Consider the following 24,850-nt stretch of genomic DNA (forward strand, 5'->3'; position numbering starts at 1 on the left):
ATACCCACTTCGTCGGATGCATGTAGTGGAAATTTCCAGAGGCAGGTATATATATGCAAGCAAGAATCAGGCTGGAGATAATGAGGTTAGTTCAATCAGGGAGGATGAGGTCCTCCAAACTGTCTTGGATTTGCTGCCTCAGCACCTGCCTCCACACTGAGAAATTGCTTGAGATTCTCCTTTGATGGTGCATACATCAGGACATATACTCAAAGAAGATGAAGAGGTTCCTTACCTGTGCAGTAACTTGAGTTCTTAGAGATGTTTTGTCCCTGTGGGTACTCCACATTTGGCTCTCCTTCTTCTTGGCTGTGGAATCTTCCAGGAACTGGAATGGCAGCAGGTATTTACGATCTCCAGTCACGAATGTCGGGAATCAGAGCCTGCAGCACAGCCAGTCTCCAGGAATCTAATGAGCATAGCTAGCCTGTAGTAGCTTGCCTGATTGGTTACACCAACCCACTTAGTGGGAAGAGTCAACAGAGCAGCTCTTAAGACCGGCAGCAGCTTGATGGCTGCTCAAAGCATTCGCCAATGGCTACGATAGTTTCTGCACCTAATTGTTCCTAGCCTTTGCTCCCACTTTGTTCCAGCCCTGCTCCTTCCTTGGACCCAGCCTTGCTCCTGCCTTGGATCCCACCTTGCCTCACTCCAGATAACCCGGATCAGATTCTTGGCTTCAATTTCTGACCCCTGACTCTAGCTCTGACCCTTGGCTCTGGCATCCAGCCTCTTGACTGTGGCTCAACCCTGCGCTCCTATTCCTGGCTACCAATTCCTGTTCTAACCACTTGGCTTGACTCCTGCTCTAACCATAGCATTGTTTGTTGTTATTTTTATTATAAGTATTAAAAAATATTTGTCCAAATGGCAAAATTTAGATCTGTCTCTAGTAGACATTTTTGAGACAGATTTTAATATTCATCATTTGTCTATTGGAAACCTACACAGAAGTAAAGCAAATTGAGACATTTCTTATTACCCTTGAAATTAATCATTAGTTAATAACTGCTAGACCCTTTCAGAAAATAGCATAAATTAATGTGAAATAGTATAGAAGAAATGAGTGGGAACATTATGAAGCAAAAGAAATTAGTTGAAATCCACAGTATACCACAAATAACATACTCAAGTTAGGAATAGTTGAATACTGCAAAGAATAATTGAAAACACATGCAGTGTATTTGAAATGCAGTGGAAAGAAGAAACTACCTTCTAGTAGCTTAATGAAAACACCTAAAACTGCAAGAATGTTAAAAACAAGGACAATAAAAACATGTGAAAAGGGAAGGATAAAAATAACTTTCCAATGTTTTGAATGTTCCTACCAGAAAGGAGGAGCAAATAACTAAATCCAAAGTTGTTCCCTGGGAATATAAGAACTCTGTACACAGAGTATCAGAGAGATGCTGTGTTTGTATTAGCTTAATTTTCAGCCTCACCTTGTATATTTTAACAGTTACATTTGTATGTATATCTTTATAATGGGTGTCAAGTATCAGAGGGGTAGCCGTGTTAGTCTGGATCTGTAAAAAGCGACAAAGAGTCCTGTGGCACCTTATAGACTAACAGATGTATTGGAGCATAAGCTTTCATGGTGAATACTCACTTCGTCAGATGCATTTATAATGGATACATCATTGTATAGTCTTGGCACCACATGAGCTATAATTTGGAGACACTTGAGTAGTATTAAAATATTGTTTTCCAGTGCATTATTAACTAGGATATCTAAAGTCACTCCCTCTATAAGAATGTATTCCCCTTGTGATGGCTGTGTATTTATGGAGTCTTACATGGGTTTTCTGTATAAAGCACCAAAAAAATAAAATTCAGGGTGCTCTTGGAAAATCAGAATTGAATGCATTGTACTTCATTATGTCTGCCTTCCACAGAGCATCAGAACTGAGTTGTATATTCTGTCTCATGACATATTGATCTGCAGGCTATCATAAACAGATGCATTTAAACTGAAATAAAGATATATTTATTAGCATGCCAAGCCCTCACATCTTTGGATAAAGGAGTGTTGGCCACTTTCCGGTATTTGCTGGTTTTCCTGGCTGCTTGTTGGAGTTATAATGTATCCGTAATCTAAACATTGAGAAATGTGTTTATATATTCTTTATTTGCATTCTTCTTGGTTTAGTTACTACACTTTTCAGTTTTGCATCACAATTAAATTTGCTGAGGAAAAAATATTTAGAAAAGAGTTATCATTTGCTCCTTCTGATGCTGGCCACCCCACATTTAAGTAGATGTAAAATTTGTTACAGCTGAGATCAGAAAAGGTCCTTAACTTGTTATCATTAGTTATGTCTATACTGTATAGCATCTGACCTCTCTGTGGAGAAGAGTGAGGCTTGTGCGTCTCATTCTCTTAGCTAAATATCACAGTAGACTTTGCTTCTTCTCATGGCAGAAATATAAAGACTACAGTACCTCCTCATCCACTTTTTACCCAGTGTTCCATCTGCTTTGGCACCAGCAACCTTTCTGCTGAAATGAGCTAATCAGTGTTTGCTACCTCAGATTATAACTAGGAGAGTTATAATCTGGACAGTACCACTACAGTCTATAGTGTAGTGATGTACTCAATATTATATGGCATTTCAAAGGCTATCTGATCTTTAATTTTTTTTATGTTACCTCACTTTTGATTTTTTTATTTTAATTGATGTAATCTGTTTTTCTTAGGGATTTATTTAATTAATATTTTCACTTGTTTCTGAAAACCAAAAGTCTGCTGAAAACCATGGAAACTGGCCCCCCACACAACTGTCTAATTCAGCATGAATTTAGCAGACCAATTTAAAAAAAATTACATGTTTGTGTATTTAAACACAGCACAGTCACAGTGCATTATAGAGCAAAGAGGGAAGTGACGAGTTCATGAAAATTATGTCTCAAATAATGGTTATTTGATTAGAATGTTTTATTTCCCATGTGGGGCCACACAACTGATTGTTCAACCAAATAAATTAATCCAAATTAAGCCTGAAATATCATCCCTGTATAAAGGGGAACATGATTTTTCAGGACTGGCATAAAGTCACATATTCTACCTGGGCTGCTACTTTGAGAGCATGGGGATGAGGAGGAGACGTGGGGCTGGATTCTCCTCCCTGATATACAGGTTTGAATGTATGCAGTTATTCTAAATATAAAATTGGTGTGAGTAAAGGCAAATCCAGCCCTTGGATGTTTTAATTGCACACAGCCCTTCCTTATGGGTAGTGGCATGAAGTTAAGAAGTATGTAAAATATTCTTGTTGTTTTCATCTAGTTTAGATTATTGTGACTGCTATAAAATAGCAAATAATTTTTCCAACAAAACTGGCATGCTTTCTTAAACATGTGTCTTAACCTTGCAACTCATCTTTAACTTGTGATCAGTTTTTAGCAGTTTTGGTTCTTGTAGCAATCTGTATAGTGTGTGGTTTACTTATCGTCACCCGCTGATGTCAGGCTCCTGGAATACGTGGATAAAAGAAACAAATGAAGCATCACTTTACAGTTTCATCTTAGAATTTCCTTCACTCTGCATAGTGCTACACTAGTATATAAATATTAAAATGTCCCATCCATAGATAATTTTCAGTGGAAGGTGTGCATGGGTATATTGCAATCAGCACACCAAGTACATAGTGATATTGTGCTAGGATGTTAACATACTGTTTGTGGTCCTTGTACAGTATATGTGGAGGCAGGGGATTAGGAAAGAATTGATGTAGGAAAATGAGGACTCTTGGCAAATAAGGGAAGACTAGAAAGCAATTTCCAATAACCAAGGTGGGAAATTATTGCAGCATGGAATAGAGTTTTAGTAGTGGGGGACAAAGGAAAGGACAAACTTTGGAAATATACAGAACAGTTGGGTCTGGCCAACATTTGTTCATAATGCAAATGAGATTACTTGAGTATATGGTAATATGTACATTATGGGTTGGAAATTTTCTTTTTAAAAAGGTTTTGCTACTTCTTTAATGCTGTAACCATTCTTAATATTGCAGTCTCTGTATGATTTTTAGTCCAGGAATTTACATACATTTCAAAGTAACTAGGGTTGTTTTTAATTACTAAAATGTTTTAGAATTGTCTCCTTGGGTGTGTGAATTTCAGAGTACTTTTTGTTTTTATCAAAGGTAATTCAAGGCCACAAAATAAAACAAGCCAGTGTTTATAGTGCAGCTCTCGGTAGAGTCAGAGTTGTTGTTTTTTTCTAAGTAAAGAATTCCAAAAAAGGACTAGATTGAAGAAAACAATACTTTAACTCTGAAGTCATCAGCATAGCAGCTGCCTAAATGATGCCACAATCCATAACTGATTGTTTGTTCATTATTTTTTTATGTTAATAAAACTCTTGTGCCTGAACGTGCTCTGAACCATATCTTCAGTGTTTTTTTCAGTTATATTATTTGTGAAACTCTTGAAAGTTAGTTCAAACACTTGAGTGGACAAGAAGCTGCTGAATTTTGATGCTGCACAGAACCTCTGGTGGTGGTCCTTAGTGAGGATTAAAACACATTTACGCCTGCTTAACTTCTGGATTAATATTTGTGTTAAAGTACTACCGTGGGACAAAATATTCAAATCACTTGAATTGTGCAGCCATTTCAAGTGTAGTTGGTAAATTTGTATGCATTTGTCCTCTTTAATCACACTAAGACAGGTTAACTGTCTTGTGTATTAGTATGGCTCACCAAATTTATTTTGGTGAGAAAATGGATTTGATCATTAAGATTAGTATTGAATAGTTTAGAATATAATTATAAAAACTGCCTATAATCCTGAAGGGTTTCTGTATTGTAGTATCACAGATGATAGCACTGTGTAAAAGGGGGTGGGGGTAAAGAGAACTGATTAAATTCTAGATTTTTCCACATGATATAATTGGGCAAGTGAGCTAGTTTCTATGCCATTCAGTTTTCAAATCTGTAAACTGAGGATATTACTATTTACTTTTGCACTTGAGATCAGTGGATGAAAAGCCTTTAATATCTGTATTACAAAACTAGTGCTTTTTTATATTAATATAATGCATAGATCTACCATATTTATTAATTACTCCTAATCAATTTTATAAAAAATACACAATGTTAGCTTTGTTAGCAATATTTTATACAATATTAATTTTTGTGGTGTTTTTCCATAAGCAACTGGCTACATCTGTGATATATGGATCTGTTTGCATCTCAGACAGAATACCTTTGGCGGGGCAAGAAATTTCTCAACCTTTTTGAGCAAAATATTAAATAGTACTTGGGGATTAAATTACCAAAATAGAAAAGCATGAATTATTCATTTTGCAGTATTTTTGTCAGTCACACCACATAGTTGTGTGTATAGAAAAGTTGTAACAAGAAAACTTAAATCTTGTTTCCCCCTCAAAGTGTCTAAGATCTATATTCCTGTTGACAGGTGTTATTACTTATTACTGTATTTTAAGTAACCGAAGTAACTAAGTCATGTCCCCATTGTGCTAGGTGCTGTACAAACACGTAGTAATAGACAGTCTGAATTTCTTATAGTCCAAATAAATAAGACAGGTAAATTGTGTGAGAAAGGACCTGTTACTGCCATTTAATATCATGAGGCACAGAGAAATTTAGTCACTTGAACATCAGGAACTAAATCCAGACCTCCTGAGTCTACAAGACCATCTTTCCTTTCTGAAAATTATTACGTAAACACTAAGCAATAAATATTTTTTCATTAGAAATCTTACCAAGCAACAGATATGTATAGTAAACCAACTGGTTATATTATGTATTTCAAACTTTCTTTATTTTATTAAATGCTGTACCTTGAAATCAGTCAGGGTATCAGCTTGCCAGCAAGCCCTTGTTGCCAAGAAGGCTAATGGCATTTTGGGCTATATAAGTAGGGGCATTGCCAGCAGATCGAGGGACGTGATCATTCCTCTGTATTCAACATTGATGAGGCCTCATCTGGAGTACTGTGTCCACTTTTGGGCCCCACACTACAAGAAGGATGTGGAAAAATTGGAGAGAGTCCAGCGGAGGGCAATGATTAGGGGCTGGAGCACATGACTTATGAGGAGAGGCTGAGGGAACTGGGATTGTTTAGTCTGCAGAAGTGAAGAGGGAGGAGGGATCTGATAGCTGCTTTCAACTACCTGAAAGGGGGTTCCAAAGAGGATGGATCTAGACTGTTCTCAGTGGTACCAGATGACAGAACAGGAGTAATGGTCTCATGTTGCAGTGGGAGAGGTTTAGGTTGGATATTAGGAAAAACTTTTTCACAAGGGTGGTGAAGCACTGGAATGGGTTACCTAGGGAGGTGGTGGAATCTCCTTCCTTAGAGGTTTTTTTAAGGTCAGGCTTGACAAAGCCCTGGCTGGGATGATTTCGTTGGGGATTATGTCCTGCTTTGAGCAGGGGGTTGGACCAGATGACCTCCTGAGGTCCCGTCCAACCCTGATTATCCTATGGTTCTATGATTCTGTAATCAAAGTCTGTCATATACATAAAGGTAAGGGTAGCATAAAATCCCTCCTGGGTATTTTTATAAATAAAATTCTTCTTTTAAGAACCTGATTGATTTTCAGTGTCCTAAAAACCAAGGAGTTTGGTCTGTGCTCACATTGTAAGCAATTGGTTAGTATATTATTCTCAAGCCTTCCCAGGAAAGGAGGTGAAGGGGCTTGGTAGTGTAGTCATACCATGAGTGTCAACATTAATTCTGAATTTATTGTGAAACTGGCTGGTAAGGATGCAAGGAGAGAAGTGGGTAACATCTCCCAGTATAATCAATTAGCTGTAGGATCTAGCCCCCCTTCCATAATGTAAGACCTTAGTGCCTGTCAGCATGCTAAATGGTGCTCTGTTTCTGTTATACAAGTCTGTGGGATCTTTATTTTTTTAATTTATTAAAATTATAATTAATATAGATTATCATCTGCTGTACTCAGTTATAATTAAAACCCTTGTTTTCAAATATTTTATGTTCATGGTGAAAATCAAATGTGTTATAGTTTCTTTGTGAAAATTGGTTCTTACCAGGTGAGACAGATGAGCTGTGCTAAATATAGGTACAGTTTTCTTTTTAAAGTGGTCAAAATATTATTTCTTAATAATTAAGTGAATTTGGAACAGGAGGCTATGCTGGGACGCTGCCTGTGCTAAGCCTATGTCTACACTGCAAGCACTACTGTGGCATAGATGCAGTGGTGCAGCTGCACCATTGTAGCGCGTCTGGTGAAGACGCTCTATACCAACAGGAGAGAGCCCTCCCATCGGCATAATAAAACCACCTCCAAAAAAGGCGGTAGCTATGTTGGCAGGAGCTCTCCCACCAACATAGTGCTGTTCACACTGGTGCTTAGGTCAGTGTAATTTACATCTCTTATGGGTGTGGCTTATTCACACTCTGAGCGACATAAGCTATACTAACATAGACACTTGCTACATTGAAGGAAGGGGTTTTTCCGTCACTGTAGTGAATCCACCCCCTCGAGAAGTGGTAGCTAGGTCAACAGAAGAATTCTTCTGTCAACCTAGCAGTGTCTATACCTGGGCTTAGGTACAGACACCCTTGAACAACGTGGCTAGGTCAACCTGAGTTTTAGCATGTACTTTCTTTGTAACAACACCATTAGTTAAGGAAGTGTGTGTCAGTCATACCTTTCAGATCAAGACCTCAGTGTTGTTTAAATGTTCCCTGTTTGTGTTTAACGTTTACCATGTGTCTTATACTAAACAAATCCCTAAATCGACTATATAAAGTTGCTGACTATGTTAATTACATTTAAACTATAACATTCATGCTTCATTTTTTATATTCTTGTTTCAGATGCTTTCAATTTAAAAGACCTTGAGGTTTAAATCTAATCCAGTACTTTCCAGTGCAAAAAAAAAAAACCCAGTCTGTACAAATTTTCTCATATATTCCTTTGTTTGCTGATTCAGTAGTTCCATTAGTCTGGAAACCTTATACTGAATGTTGTGGGACAGAGCTTGTGTAGTCAAATTTCAAACTTTTGGTGCTTTGATTCTAGTCTTTAATGACCATAGCAGCATTCATACCACTCAGGTTAATTGTGCGCCAGGATTTCCATTATAAAACACTAAACTGTATATAAAGGGGCAACACTACATCTATGACAGAGCTGTAACTCCTGCAGAGCTTTGTATAGCAAAAAAAAATTTGAAGACTACCTGGCAGTTTGCACCCTCTGTTTAACATTCACTTCTCAGCTTGTTTGATGGAGTGAAAACATAGCTTCCCGAGTAACCACAGGGAATTACGCATCAGGTTAGGGATTTCAAAATATGCTTGGCCGATGATGTCAGCAGCGGCAACAATGGAATCTTGTCCCAACACCAATCACTCAGGACAGCACGGTGGCCAGGCCACACCTGAGTTGCTTTTTCTTGTCTGAGGGTGTGTCTTCACTACCCGCCGTATCGGCGGGTAGCAATCGATTTCTCGGGGATCGATATATCGCGTCTCATCTAGACGCAATATATCAATCCCCGAATGAGCTCCTGTCGACTCCGGAACTCCACCAACCCGAACAGCGGTAGCGGAGTCGACATGGGGAGCCGCGGACGTCGATCCCGCGCCGTGAGGACGGTAGGTAATTCGATCTAAGATACTTCGACTTCAGCTACGTTATTCACGTAGCTGAAGTTGCGTATCTTAGATCGATTTCCCCCCGTAGTGTAGACCAGCCCTAATAGACTTGTACTTTCAGCATTCCAGAAGTAGTAGCTTAGCATTTTATTGTGTCCTAAGTGCTAGAAAAAATATTACTTCAATATTTACTGTTGGTGACTGATTACTTATGGGACATATTTCCCATTTCTTCACTTTTGTGCTCATTCCCATATCTGAGAAAATAAGCATTTTGTTCTTATTCAAGATCTTTTTGTTTTCAAGCTAATTTTTGACTTATTCTTTCAAATTTAAATCCAAAATTCTAAGAACCTCTATATTACCAAAGGTAGTTCAGATATTTTTTCCTGTGTATCCAGTCTGTTTAATAGTTACATAATGGGTGGGGGGACACATCCCTTCTTAGTCCCCCCCATACTTAAATTTACTATTACACCTTTTATGTAGTGTTAATCTGTTGTTTTAATTTATCCACCAGATTTTCTACTTTTTAACCTCCTTGGTAAGGTGATCACATTTTATATCCATAATTGCTATGACGGCTTATGTGTTAGCAGATTTCCTGTTTATTCTTTCCTAAATTGCCATCATTTGACATTGTTTGGTTGATTCTGGATGTGGTAGGATTTTCACTTCCTGCTTCCTTCTCATTGTCACTCGAGGAAGTGGGGATTAAATAAATCATGATTTGAGTTGTTGGGCCAGGTTCTACTTTCACTTATAACTAGACAACCTTTATGATTTCAGTTGGGTTACATGGATATAACTGAAGTGAGAAATAGGCCCTTTTCCTTTAGATTTTGGCATTTGTGGGGTGAGGTGGGGAATAGGAGACGACTCTCCCGCCCTAGCCCTGGAGAGGAGGGGCGAGACATCTCTTCCCCACCCACCCCAGTCCTCAGGGCTGTGGTGGCAGGGAAAGTTTCTATTGAGGGGCTATTGAGATATTAATGCTTTCTATTCTATTTCTAATCCAAACCACCTGAACTTCTCACAAGATCAGAGGATCACACTGTAAAGTTTCCGCATGTCCATAATTTACTAAAGAAGCCTCTCCAACAGTTGAGACAAATTATTTGGCAACAGAAAATTATACCCTTTGTTACTTCCAAACAAGATGCCAATAAGAGGCCTCTGCTGGAGTATACAGTTCTTCTTCGAGTGATTGCTCATATGCATTCCTGTTAGGTGTGTGCGTGCCGCGTGCACGTTCGTCAGAAGATTTTTACCCTAGCAACACTCGGTGGGTCGGCTGGGCGCCCCCTGGAATGGCGCCGCTATAGCGCCAGATATATACCCCTGCCGACCCATCCGCTCCTCAGTTCCTTCTTACCGCCCGTGTCGGTCGTTGGAACAGTGGAGTGCGGCTTAGCTGAGCTCCACTTCCCTAGCTACTCGTAGTTTCTCTCGTTAATTCTTGTATATAGTTCAGATTTATATAGTTGTAGTTAACTTTATTCGTTTGTAGTATAGTTAGTGTATATAGTTCACAGGGGTTCGGGGATTATCCCCTTCCCCGCACCCGGTGCCGGGTACTATGCCCGGTTCACAGGGTTTCACAATGCTCAGCCAGCCACAAGCCAATGCCAACAAGAGATCCTCTCTTAAGTGCCTGGAGGAATCTCACCTAACAGATAAGTGCTGCATTTGTAAGGCCTTTAAGCCGAGAACAAAGGGGAGCGGGACTTTCATCTCACGCAGCTCCTGAGGGAAGCAGCTCTTACTCCTCCGCTCTCAGCACCGAGCGCTGGTCAGTCTTCGAGAATCGCTCCCTCAGCTCCGGATCGCCAGTACCGCCAAGGCCTCTCGGCACCGGCCGTCGCTGGCTCCGACGTCCGCTTGGCATGGATGCCTCTCCTGGAGGATGAAGAGGCACAAGACTCCTGCTGCGTCCGAGCCGCCTGCTCCGCAGCCCGAGCGCTATACTAAGTCGGACCGCCCGGCACCAATATCTGCCGCGGCACAGTTAACTCCAGCCATGCAGGAGCCGTCGAGTCCAGTGCTGGAAAGCTCCCCGGTATGAGCCGTGGTCGAGCTCACTCTTAAGCTGCGTCAGAGCCGCCTGCTCCGCAGCCCGAGCGCTATGCTAAGTTGGTCTGCCCGGTTCTGATACCTGCCGCGTCACCGACAATATTGGCACCATCAACTCCGACCACGCAAGAGCCGTCGAGTCCAGTGCCTGAACGCTCCCCGTTGCGAGCCGTGGTTGAGCTCACTATTCCCTCCACGCCGGAGACATTTCCACGGCGAGAGAGTTGATGGCAATGACAGCGCCTGCGCTGCCTCAACCCCCGGCACCGCCGGTGCGGGTTATATCATCGATTGGCAAGCCTGCCTTGATCAGACCACCCTGCGCCGGCACCGCAGAGCAGCAATGTTCACGATCGCGGTCCCGCAGATGTTCTCGGTCCCGTCGCCAAGCCAGGTGCTGACACCGCTCACGGTCCCGGCACCGTCCTCCATTTCGGTACCGGTCGTACTCGTGGCACCGATCAGCGTCCCGTTCGCCGACCTGGTACACTCGGCGCCGATCCAGCTCCCGGCACCGCTCCAGGCACTGGACTCCCGACGTCGAGCCTCGAGATCTCGGTCGACCTCCCGGCACCGCTCCGGTCGCAGGTCCCATTCTCGCTCCCGGTACCGGTATGCCTCCCGGTACCGATCCCCGGTGCCGCGTTGAGCGACATCAGCTAGAGAGGGAGACTCTGCCCAGGGCTTTTTAGCTCCTTCATGGCCATCCATTCGGATGTGCACACCAGAGTCTTCCAGGTGCCCCAGGCCCAGGACCCTGACCCCCATCAGTGGCCACCCTGTACATCTTGGGTGTTCCATCAGGCCAAAGGCCTACCTGTGATCCTATCTCGCTCTGTTCCGTCAGAGCAGTGGGTGCCAGAGGCGACAGTTAGCCGTCCCCCTCCGACCGGTACGGAGGAAACCCCGGTTCAGCCACCGGATTCCCACATCCCACCGGATCAGGAGGTCGTCCAGGAGCGTGAGCCCACACAGGACCCGCTGGTCCCCGGCCTTTCTTCTCCCTCCTCCCCAGATGAGGCGGTGGCAGGAGCGTACTCCTTGGGCCCTCCCCTAATCGACTTGGGGGCCCGTCAGGACCTCCTGAGACGGGTGGCATTCAATATGAATCTCCAAGTGGAGGAAGTCTCGGGGATACAGAATCCGGTCATAGACTTTGTCAGCTGATGCCCCCTCTAGAGTGGCCCTACCGTTCATTCCGACGGTCAAGGCCAATGCGGATTCCATCTGGCAGCCTCAAGCCACTATCCTGCCCGTGGGCATGGGAGTCGAATGCATGTACATGGTATCCTCCAGGGGCGGCGGGCACCTATATGTACATCTTTCCCCCTGCTCCCTTGTCATCTAGTCCGTCAATGAGATGCAACGCCATGGCCAGCAGGCACCAGCCCCTAAATCCAAGGAGGCTGGGTGAATGGACTTCCTGGGCCGTAAGATGTACTCGGCAGTCGCCCTGCAAGTGCGTGTAGCAAACCAGCAAGCCCTGCTTAGCTGCTACTATGGGCGGCGGTGGGAGAATTTACGGAGTCGGTTTCTCAGAACTCCCGTCAAGAGTTTGATGCCCTCCTGGAAAAAGGGACGAAGGTGGCGAGAGCTTCCCTCCAGGCCTTGTTGGATGTAGCTGACTCCGCAGCCACGACTCTGGCCTCAGGTGTTGCCACAAGGCGCATTTCATGGCTCCAGTTATCGAGCCTTCCCTCGCAGCTGCTGCACACTATACAGGACTTGCCCTTCAATGACAAAGGCCTGTTCTCAAAAAAAAAAAAAAAAAAAAAAAACCTGACCCTAGGCTGCAAGGCCCAAAGGCCAGCAAGGTCACTGTGCATTCCCTCTCGGCATGCACATGCTGATGACACAGCGCCGACCTTTCCGCCCAGCCTCACCGCCCTTACCCTGCGCCTAGACAAAGACAAGGCTTTGCCAGCAGGCGTCGCTGGGGCAGTCGTAGGTGTTGGTCAGGACCCCAAAGGGGCCAAAATCAGAGTCCTCCTAACCAGAAAGGGTTCTACTCCCACTAATTCCTGATCCCCAAGGCGAAGGGAGATCTCAGACCTATCCTAGACCTGCGAGAGCTCAACAAGTTCATGATATACCTGAAGTTCCGCATGGTATCCATGGGGACCGTCATCCCATCCTTGGATCCCGGAGACTGGTATGCCGCCCTTGATATGAAGGGCCCATATTTTCACGTCACCATTTATTCTCCACACAGATGGTACCTCCGGTTTGTGGCCAACCGTCATCATTTCCAGTTTATGGTCCTCCCGGTTGGCCTCTATACAGCCCCAAGTGTATTCACAGTGTCTGGCTGTAGTCGCCGCCGTCGCCACCACCGTCGGATACACGTTCTCCGTATCTAGACGATTGGCTCATTCGAGGGATCACCGGGGCCCAAGTTACCACTCATGTGGGCGTCGACAAGGACCTATTCCTGCATTTAGGCCTGATGATCCATGTAGAGGAATCCACCCTGATTCCCACACAGGGAATAGACTTAATTGGGGCCATCCTGGACTCCAGTCTTGCACAGCCTGCTTACCTACGCCTTGATTTCACGCGATGGTAACCATTGTACAAGGTCTATGGACCTTCCCGACAACTTTGGCTTGCACTTGCCTAGGTTTCCTGGGTCACGTGGCTGCCTGCACGTTCGTAACCAAACATGACAGGCTTCGCCTCCGTAAACTTCAATTGTGACTCACCTCAGTGTACCACCCCGGCAGAGACAGCATGGTCATGGTCGCCTCAATTCCCTCCGAGCGTCCTCGGCTCCATCGACTGGGGGTCGACGCCCTCCCTGATGTGTGCGGGGATGCTGTTCCATCCACCTCACCCCTCGGTGTGCCTCATGATGGACGCCCCATCTCTCGGCTGGGGTGTTCACTTGGGTCAGTTTCGCACTCAAGGCCTTCGGTTGGCTCAAGAGCTGGCCTTGCACATCAATGGCCGGGAGCCGAGAGCAGTCTGCCTTGTGTACCAGGCGTTTCAGCAGCACCGGCAAGGCCGTTGTCTCTCAGTGTTCACAGAAAACACAACGGCCACGTGTTACATAAACAAGCACGGAGGAGCATGGTCCTCCCCTCCTTGCAGGGAGCTATCCAGCTCCGGGTCTCCTGCACAGCCCAATCGATGGACCTGGTAGCGTCCTTTCTCCCAGGGGTCCGGAACACTCTGGTGGATCGCCTCAGCAGATCCTTCCTGTCTCTCAAGTGGTCGATTCCTCTGGACATTATCCATTCCGTTTCTGGAAGTGGGGTTTTCCCTACATAGTCCTCTTCGCTCTCGCGAGAACAGAAGGAGAGAGAAGTTCTGCTCATTCCAAGGCCTCTCCCCGGGCTCGGTTTTGGATGCTTTTCTGATGCCGTGGCCGAGCCATCTGCCGTACACTTTCCCGCCGTTCCTGCTGGTTCACAGGGTCCTGCTAAAATTCCACAGGGACAGAGCGCACCTGATCATGATCGCTCCAGCGTGACCCAGGCAGCACCGGTACACCATGTTGCTAGACCTGTCGGTAGCCAACCCGATTCCCCTGCCTCTTTGCCCAGACCTCATAACGCAGGATCACGGCAAACTTCACCACCCAGTCCTGCAATCCCTGCACCTCACAGCATGGCTGCTGCGTGGCTAAACCGATCCGAGTTACGTTGTTCTGCCTGGGTGGTAGGAAACCTTCCAATCGGTTAACGTATCTGGCCAACTGGAAGTGTTTCTCCTGCTGTTACGAAACGCACAATGTTTCTCCCACCGAGATTCCGATCCATTCCATCTTGGACTACGTCTGATCTTTCAACAGCAGCACCTGGCGCGGTCATCATTAAGGGTACACTTGGCAGCCATCTCTACCTTCCACCCAGGGAAGAGTGGCCGCTCCACTCTACCCTGGGTACACTTGGCAGCCATCTCTACCTTCCACCCAGGGAAGAGTGGCAGCTCTTACTCCTCCGCTCTCAGCACCGAGCGCTGGTCAGTCTTCGAGAATCGCTCCCTCAGCTCCGGATCGCCGGTACCGCCAAGGCCTCTCGGCACCAGCCGTTGCTGGCTCCGACGTCCGCAAGGTTCCTCAAGGGCTTGGGGCATTTATACCCCCAGGTTCGCCGCCCCGCCAAAACCTGGGTCTTCAACCTGGTTATAACCAGACTTATGCCTGCCCCATTCGAGCCACTTACAACATGCTCGCTGAGATACCTGTCCTGAAAGACAGTTTTTTCCTTGTAGCCTTTGCATCGGCCAGACGAGTCTCCGAGCTTCGGGCTCTCACAGTGGACCCATGGTATACTGTGTTTCGCAAGGACAAGGTGCGGTTGTGACCGTGTCCGGCCTTCCTCCCTAAGGTGCTGTTGACCTTTTATATCAACCAGGATATCTTCCTTCCGGTCTTCTTTCCGAAGCCACATTCATCCCGGAGGGAGCACATTTGCCCTCCCTTGACGTCCGTAGGGCGCTCGCTTTTTATATCGAGCGGACAAAGCCCTTTCGTACGCCCCAACTCTTCGTTGTACTGGCAGACCGGATGAAGGGCCTACCTGTCTCCTCCCAGAGGTTTTCATCTCGGGTGACGTCATGCATTTGCACCTCCTGTGACTTGGCTCATGTTCCATCGAGCCACTTTACTGCTCGTTTCACCAGGGCTCAGGCTTCTTCTGCTGCCTTCCTGACTCACATACCCTTCCAGGGGCTATGTCGTGCAACTACCTGGTCCTCGGTCCACACTTTTGCCTCATTGGTCCAACAGTCCAGAGATGATGCAGCCTTTGGCTCAGCAGTTTGCATTCTACAACATCTCACTCCGACCCCACCGCCTACGTAAGGCTTGGGAATCACCTAACTGGAATGCATATGAGCAATTACTCGAAGAAGAAAAGACGGTTACTCACCGTTGTAACTGTTGTTCTTCGAGATGTGTTGCTCATATCCATTCCAGACCCGCCCTCCTTCCCCACTGTCGGAGTAGCCGGCAAGACGGAACTGAGGAGCGGATGGGTCGGCAGGGGTATATATCTGGCGCTATAGCGGCGCCACTCCAGGGGGCGCCCAGCCGACCCACTGAGTGTTGCTAGGGTAAAAATCTTCCAACGAACGTGCACACGGTGCACACACACCTAACTGGAATGGATATGAGCAACACATCTCGAAGAACAACAGTTACAACGGTGAGTAACCGTCTTTTCTGGGCTCCACACTTTAGGAAAGAGGTGGGCAAATTGGAGAGAGTCCAGAGGAGAGCATCAAAAATGATAAAAGGTTTAGAAAACCTGACCAATGAGGAAAAGTTAAAAAAACTGGGCATGTTTAGTCACAGGAAAAGAAGACAGAGGGGAGCTGATAAGTCTTCAAATATATTTAAGACTCAAAAATGTTTGAGAACTGTGATCAATTGTACTCTGTGTCCACTGGAGGTAGGACAAAGAATAATGGGCTTAATCTGTAGTGCGCGTGAGAGAGAGAGAGATAGAGATAGATTAAGGTTAGTTAGACATTAGGAAAAACATTTTAACTATAAAGGTTGTTAAGCTCTGGAATTGCTGTAGGTTTTTAAGAACAGGTTAAACAAACACCGATCGGGGATGGTCTAGGTTTAACACTAACCTCCCTGTTTTGTCCGATGACTACAGGGGTGTTAACAGGCCACTTCACCTGGAACAGTCCCCTAGAATATCTGTGACATACCAGAGCACAGTCCAGACCTGCAACCTTGAGTGCCTTACAATGCCTTGTACCTCCCACCTAGGCCACTCACAAACAGCCTTCCAGCAAGCAAGCCACATTTGTGTGTGAGAGAGAGAAACTGCAGCATACCAGCCACAGTTGGGTTACACCTGGCTCTGACCAGCCTTGCTCATACTGCAGAGTGATCCCCCAACACCGCCCCCAGTCCTGGATTTCCCCCAAGAAATGCATGTCTTGTACTGACCAACCCTCTTGTAGACAGTAAAAATACTTTAAACGTTAGACCTTGAAGGGAATAATATGCCAGTTTATTATCTCAAATAGTTATTCAGACATTTCAGTTTAAACACACTTGATTAGATAAACCAGTAAAATAATAATATTAACTACAAAGAGATTTTAAGTGAGTACAACTAATGAGGCATAAAAGTCGGATGTGGTTGTAAAATATTTACTAATGCCTAACAAACTCTATTACATTCAAGCAAAGTTTTTCACCACATGCTCCAGCAGATTACTGGCCAAACTCCCAGATCAGGAACCATCTCCCAGAGTCCAATGACTGCTTCCTTTGTCTCTTCAGGCACAGTGAATGCAATGGGCAGGGAGAGAGAGGTGGGGTGCCTTGGGATGTTTGTCCCTCCTTTTTATAGTTTCTGTCCCCCTCTTGAAAAACATTTCTAGCTGAGAACCAGGATCCAAAAAGAGTCTATATGGCAGGATATTCCCTACTGGTGTTTTCAACTGTTTGAATTCCCTTTGCCTTCCCTTCCTGCTTAATGACTTTGTTTACTGCTTTAATGAAAATTAAGCAGAGCACACATTCCTTTATTTAGAACAGAATTGTTTACCAACTTTTGTTTGGGCAAGGCTGTGGGTTTTAGAACATGTATTAATTTTATAACTTCACATACAGTGTTGCCACACATACTTTATCAGGACAATATTGACCAGTAAATTTTCAAATGATACCTTAAGAGGCATACTTTGTTCAAAGATGATTACAATAGTGTATAAGTGTGACTACAAGGGTGTAGTCTGTCACAATGTGTTAACTACTTATACTAAACAATCTCTCCCACTTTGTATTTACCTGTGACACTCTGAGTACCTTGCCCAGACTTGAAGAAGAGCAGAGTAGCTCAAAAGCTGTCTCTTTCACCAACAGAAGTTGGTCCAATTAAAGAGAACACTTCTCCCACCTTGTATCTCTAATATCCTGGGACCAATATGGCCACAATGACATTGCTAACAAATCTTTCTGTAGCCAGTAAAGGAGCTGCATAGCTTTGTCCCACCCACTTATCAGTTTGTTACATCCTTTTTCCTTTGTCACATCCTACTGTCTTCTCTCTCTCTGCTCCTCCCATGGTAGTATCCTTCCCCTGCTTGAGATGCTGCACCTTTTCCCACCTTAGCCTTACTTTTACAGCTTTTCATGCACCTTCTTCTTTCTCTTCACATGGTATACTTCCACAACGGAGAGCAGTAGAGATGCTCAAGCTATTGCACCCTCAATATAAACTAGAGGGAACTGGACAAGATTTGGTACTCACTCCTCATTTTGGTCCACCAGGTCCCAGATTTTTTAATCTTCTAAACATGCTGGAAAGCCTGTCTTTTTTCTCTCTAAAGGCTGTTGAGCATAGCATGGGTGAGGTGGATATATTTATGGGCAGTCCTTCCCTTCTGTTGTGGTTTTAATTTACAAGATAGGCACCCAGACCACAGAATGGATGCCCATCATTATGTTTTAGACATTTGAAGAAATAAATACTTGACTAAAAGCATGCTTTTATTTTTCTTTGCATAATGGTCCCGATTGTATTCCACTGAGGGTTTACACATGCACACAATGCGTCCAGAGCAGAGAATCTGAAAGTAGTGTCAGTTGGTCAGCGCATGCACCATGCTCGCCTCATGGTTTCATCTGAGGTGATAAAGAGTGGGGCAGACCGACATGTCTCCAGTTCCTTCTCACCACTGCATGGTCTGGGTTGGAACTATTAGTGTCCTCTTGCATCTGATGCACCTTGAAAAGTTATATATAGTTAGTTTTACAGTATTTGTTTGTTTTTACTGCTTTTCATAGTTTTTAGGAGTAGAATTGGGACTTTGGGAGTTTGTTTCCCTGTAAACACCCTCTCCTTTCTACCTCCATACCACGTGTGAGTACTGAACTATGCCAAAGACCCCAGGCTTTAAAATCTGTGCCTCCTGCCTGTGTTCCTTCTCGGTCAGCGATGGACATCAGCGCTGTCTCTACTGCTTGGGAGAAGCCAACATTACACCCAGATGCAGTATCTGCCAGTCCTTCCCCAGCCGTATCCAAGAAGGTCAGGCTCTCTCCTCTGGAAGCACCTTATGGAAGTTGCCATGTGACATTTGGACCCATGTCAGGGAATCTCCCCTGAACATCAGCCTGAGACCACCAGGAGTGCACCTCTGCCTACGGTTTCCTAGTCTGGCACCAGCAGTACCACCTCTATGGAGCCCATGCTGGTGGGTAAGGAAGCATACACATAAGCATAGCAGTAAGTCTTCCTCCAAACCTAAGAAAAGGGATGCTCCTTCCATGAGTTCCAGTCATGGGGAGGGAGCACTCTCTAAAGCGCACAAACACAAGAAGAAGCCACACAAACCGCCAGATCTGCTGGTACCAGGTACCAAACCGCATACACCATCAACATTGCCACCCCAGAAAGTACAAGATTCATGCACTCCAGGAAAGACCACCAATCTGATACTGGTTCCAGGTACAGACAACGTACCCTTAACACCAGGGAGCTAGGGAAAAGTGCCAGATCCCCAGGAAGTGTTTGCCCTGGGAGAGCTGAGGTCTCCACAATTTCAGGGACCTTCCACTTCTTGGGAGAGGATATCTGGCACTCAGGACATGCCACAGATGAGGCACGCCTCATCCCCTGCTCCAACTGTCTACACACTTCCACCAGCTCCGATGGTACCACCAATGGAACCGGTGTCCAAGTTTTCATCTTCACAGGAATCCCCCTACTGCCACTACGAGTACCGAAAGAGGCCACCTACGTCATGGCAATATCTTCCAGTCCTGCAGCCATGGAGCCACTGGTCCCCCCACCATGTGGCCCACTGCAGCACCTCCAGGTCCATCATGCTGGCCCTATTGGGGGGCCAGCCCCCAATACCCCACCTTCAGAACCCACCCATTCCATGAGGGAAACTTCACCTGCCTCCCCATCTCAAGCACCTTCAAGTAGATGCTTGGAGCCAGTGATGAAAGAAGAGCCACTCAGTCGAGTTCTGATGGTACTACTGGAGCAGATTCCCATCATCCTCACCAGATGTGGCAGCGACTTTAGCGTCCTCCTCTCCCCCAAATGACTTCCACCAGTTCCAGGAGATACAGAGTGGCAAGAGAGCTTCCCCTGGAGGAGATTCAGGACACGCAGCATAAGCTCCTGGACAGCCTTCAGTCATCAACGCCGGGTTGAGATGTTCTGCCAATCAACGATGCTGTCCTCAAGCCAGCTACAATAATTTGGCAATGGTATACAGCAGTCATATGTACGCTTATACCAGCTACATACCAGCTAAGGGGGTCTGAGCTTCTTTTCTCACACAACCCCTCTCCCCCAATTCACTTGTGGTCCGGGAGCAAAGGAACAGTCCAGACAGCAACACCCATACTCCACTCCATCTGATAAGGAGGGCAAGTATTGGATATTTGGGGTCACAAGGTCTTCTCCTCAGCCAGCCTTCAATTCAGGATTTCGAATGATCAGGCATTACTTGCCAGATATGATTTCCTGAATTACAGCAAACTGGAGGAATTTGTTGAAAAACTCCCGCAGCAAGACCAGGCCCACTTCCAGGCAATCTTAGAGGAAGGGAAACTGGTGTCAAGGACATCGCTTCAATCAGCTGTCAATGTGGCAGATACTTCATCTTGCTCTATGGCTATGGGCATAGTTCTGTCATGGGAATTGTGGCTCCATGCCCCTGGTTTCTCCAGGGAAGTACAAAATACCATTGAAGACCTCCCTTTTGATGTATCAGAGCTTTTAAACCAGAAAACAGATGATTCCCTCCACACCCTCAAGGATGCAAGAGCTACACCTCATTCCTTGGATATTTACACACCTGTGCAAAAGTGTAAATTCTACTGCTTGCCATCCATACAACATTACAGGATATCCCAGATTTTACATCAGATGCCTTACAAACCACCATGGAAGCATCAAAAGATTCAAAGATCTCACCTTCACAGCCTTCCTCTTCCCACATGCAGCTCTCACAGAAAAGGTATTTCTTAGAAACTCTAGAGAACTGTCAACCACCTTGCCTACTGCCATACAACCATCCCATTCCTCTTGGGGGTCATCTAGCACTCTTTTTTCCAGCTTGAAGTTGCAATAGCAACAGACAAATGGGTGCTAAATGTCATCCACCGTGTCTATATGGTTGAGTTCAGCATGCTACCTCATCCACAGGTCCCCCCACCATGTCTCCTCGGGGACCACTTTCATGCCAGCATTCTCACTCAAGAGGTGAACTCCTTACTACAAAGAGGAGTGATAGAGCAGGTTCCTCCAGAATATCAAGGGATGGGGTTCTATTCAACTTACTTCCTGATACCCAAAAAGAAAGGCGGGTGGAGGCCAATTCTGGACCTCCACATTCTCAATCACTTCATCTGCAAGCCCAAATTTTGTATGGTCACACTAGCAACGATCATCCCATCATTACAAGATGCCTGCTTTCACATGGACATTCATCTGGCCCACACATGGTTCCTGAGGTTCACAATCAGCTCACATCATTTTCCTACAGGGTTCTTCCATTTGGACTCAGTGCTGGTCACCAAGTCTTCATCAGGGTTTTCTCCGTCGTGGCTGCTTACATCAGGCATTATGAGGTCCTTATATTCCCATATCTTGACAACTGGCTCCAGGTGGCACAATCCAGATGCGAAGCCCAAGCTTCAACTTCCATGTTAGATGGTCACCTTTCTTCCTTTGGAATCAACATCAAAAAAATCAATCTTGGAACCGACACAATCCCTAAACTTCAGAGGGGCCTCCATCCACTCGGTCATAGCACGAGAGCCTACCTACTGTGGGACAGGTTCCAGGCTCTGCAAGAGCTCATAAACTACATAATCAACAATCCATCTGTCCCAGCCAGGACTTGACTATCCCTCCTTGGCCACGTGGCCCCATGCACGTACGTCACCATCTTCGCTTGGCTCCATCTTCCCTGCATTCAGATGTGGCTCCAGATGGTTTACTCTCCCAAACCTCATGCTGACAGTCCCTCCCCCCCCTCCGGGTACTCTTTTCCCTTCACTGATGGACAGACCCATGCCAGGTCTGTGTAGGGGTTCTCCCATTCTCCCCTCCTCGATGGACAAGACAGTCATTACCAATGCATTACTTGTAGGCTGGGGAAAGCACATGGGCAAATTACATGGTGGAGAGAACATGGACTCCAGGATGCACATCAACATTCTGGAACTGCAGGCTGTAAGAAAGGCATGCCAAGCATTTCTCCCATTCCCATCACGTTCTTCTTATGTTGGACAACGTCGCCACCACTGTTTGCTTCATCAACAAACAAGGGGTCACAAACTCGACCGTTCTATGTTTAGAAGCAATCAACCTCTGGAATTGGTGCATCACACACCATATCCTCTTATCTGCAGCATATCTCCCAGGGATTCAGAATGTGATTGCAGACTTGCTGATCAGGCAGTTTGTGATCGATTACGAGTGGGAACTCCACAATTCCATGGTGCGTGACATCTTTGACCAGTGGGGGAATCTGACCAGAGACCTCTTTGCCTCCCCTATCAACTGCAAATGCAGCACATGCTGCTCCAGTGGGTGGTCTCCACTCTCAGGGTGATGAGTACTCCACAAGATCAGATGAGACAGAGCAAGACTCATCCTGATCGCCTCCGACTTGCCCAAACAGTTCTGGTTTCCCAACCTCCTTTGTATGTCCACTCATCCCCACTTTCCCCAATCTACTGGCACAACATGATGGCAAGATCAGACATCCCAATCCACCAGCGCTTCACCTCAAAGCATGGTATTTGGATGGGCATCTTCTTTAGAATGGGTGTGTTCTTCAGAAATGCAAAACATCCTCTCCAGCAGCAGGAAAGAATCCACTAGGTGTTGTTACTGAGCCATGTGGAAATGCTTCACCTCCTGAGCCCAATAAAAGGGACTTTCCCTGAGAAGCAGTGGGGATTCCCCTCCTCCTGGGCCTACCGCCTATCATTGAAGACATCAGGTCTCTCTCTCAACTCTCTCAAGATCCACCTAGTGGTAATTAGTGCCTTCCCCACCATGTGGAAGGACATTCTGTCTTTATACACCTGTTGACTGCAAGATTTTGAAAAGGCCTCATCAGAACCTTTCCACCCATACAACCCATCACTCCCCAGTGGGACCTCAACCTAGTTCTATCCGTACTAATGAAACGGCCCTTCGAACCACTGGCATCGTGCTTTATAGCCTTCTTTTCCACAAAGGCCACCTTCCTTATTGCTGTCACTTTGGCGAGACAGGTCGATGAACTTGGGGCCATGATGGGTTTCTCCTTTCACGACTTTCCATACAGATAGTCTCCTTGTGCCTGCATCCCAAATTTTTGCCAAAGGTCATCTCCCAGTTTCATGTTAATCAATCCATTCACTTTGTTTTCTTCCCAAAGCTGCACAACTCTGAAGAAGGACAACTCCACTCCCTCGATGGGACAAGACCAATCAGGAAATCCCCCAGACTGTTAGAATAGCTGAAAGAATTAAATGTCAGGCACTCTCCACACACAGACTCTCCAAGTGGATTTTGGGGTGCATTACACTCAATTATCTGGTCTGCCTCCACACTCTGGGGTATGGGTCCATTTTATGAGAGCTCAGACTTCAAATATGGCCTCCTTCCATGATGTACCACTCTAGGACAGGTAGAGCAGCTGCAAGGAGATCAGTGCACACCATTGCTACACATTATGCCCTGGTGTAGGACTCAGCGGCAGCTGCCTTCTTCAGTGCAGCTGTCCTTTGCTCAACCCTTCCATCTTCATCCTTGCATCCTCCTCTGACTTAGATACTGCTTGTTAATCATCCTCAGTGGAATACAATAGGGACCATCCTTGAAGAAGAGGAGGTTACTTACCTATAACAGAGGTTCTTAACGATATGTAGTCCCTATCTGTATTCTACTTCCTGCCCTCTTCCTCCTCTGCACAGATCTGTTGGATACACAGTGGAAAAGGAACTACAGATGCCCTTTATCACCTCGGATGAAACCATGAAACGAGCCAGGGTGCATGCGCGGACTAATGGACACTACTTTCAAATTCTCTGGCTCCAGACGCATGGTGCAGGGGTATAAACCCTCAATGGAATACAGATAGGACCGCACATCACGAAGAATCTCCAGTTAAAGATAATAACCTCCTCTTTTAAGTGCAAATTTAGTCTGACTCCAGAGTGTTACCAAGCTTCCCCACAATTTAAGATGTTTTGATGTCAAGGAGAGAAATAGCTTCCAGTTTTGGCCCATCATTCTAGAAGAGAAATTCTGTTATTTACATTTTATTGTGTTGACACTCACATTTTAAGGTAAGTATTAAGAAAAGATGAAACATTAACACATGTTTAATAAACAAATGATCTGAGTAACCAACAACTAAATTAATACATTTTGTTGAGTTTTCATTCTTTTGGAGAATCACTACTGGAAAAAAAAAAAGGAGCTGTGATGGACATGCCACAATGCTAACAAACTGAGTATATTAATGAAGGTTTTGTTTTGTACATTTAATATACATTTTGCTCTTACATACATCTGATTTTGTCTAAACATTGTTAGAGCTTTGCAATACACTTCAGTATAAATTTAGCATGTTTTAGTCTTGTTCTTAAGATCAGTCGTAACTGGAAAAAACATATATTCTGAAGCCAGTTTGTGTAGTTACCACCTTTACTGCATGGTTATATTCTTATTTCCCTTTTTATTAACAGGCCAAATATCCTGATATTGTAACACTTCCTGAAGGACCGTCTGGAGATTACTTGGTTATAAGGAGCCCTGAACTTTCTGGGTAAGACAATTTCAAGATGCTTATTAACATCTGTATTTAAAAAGAATTGAACAAAACCTGAAATTTGAGCTAATGGTCTCTAGAGCTGGAGATAAATCCAGCAATAACTGTTTTTCAGTTTCACCTTTACACATTGAAAGGTAGTTTAATCTCAGAATTACATTGTTTATTTTATAAAGAAAAGTCACCTATTTCTCTAGTGTATACCATGGGGGTTGTGTGATGCTTTTCATAGATGCAGCACATACAAAAATCTTGGGAGACAAGAAGCAAATAGCATATGGTGCAAGCTATTTTACTGTGGCCTTTCTGGGAATGACAACTATATGTTGCTAATTTATAGAGCCCTTTAAAAAATATACAGCATAAAAGAGATAGACAGAGATGGTAGGAGGCTCCAGTAGAATTTTAGATA

General features: G+C 45.1%; 1 protein-coding gene across 2 annotated transcripts in view; it reads left to right on the top strand.

The window, feature by feature from the left end:
* LOC123374725 (centromere protein P) overlaps positions 1 to 24,850 on the top strand; it is a 339,668-nt gene that overhangs the window by 304,592 nt on the left and 10,226 nt on the right. For both annotated transcript variants that reach the window (XM_045024949.1, XM_045024950.1), the window contains exon 7: positions 24,356 to 24,435. In XM_045024949.1, the coding sequence (XP_044880884.1) occupies positions 24,356 to 24,435 (80 nt within the window). The remainder of the gene's footprint in view (positions 1 to 24,355; positions 24,436 to 24,850) is intronic.

This window comes from Mauremys mutica, chromosome 7 (assembly GCF_020497125.1).
Source record: "Mauremys mutica isolate MM-2020 ecotype Southern chromosome 7, ASM2049712v1, whole genome shotgun sequence".
Lineage (NCBI taxonomy): Eukaryota > Metazoa > Chordata > Testudines > Geoemydidae > Mauremys > Mauremys mutica.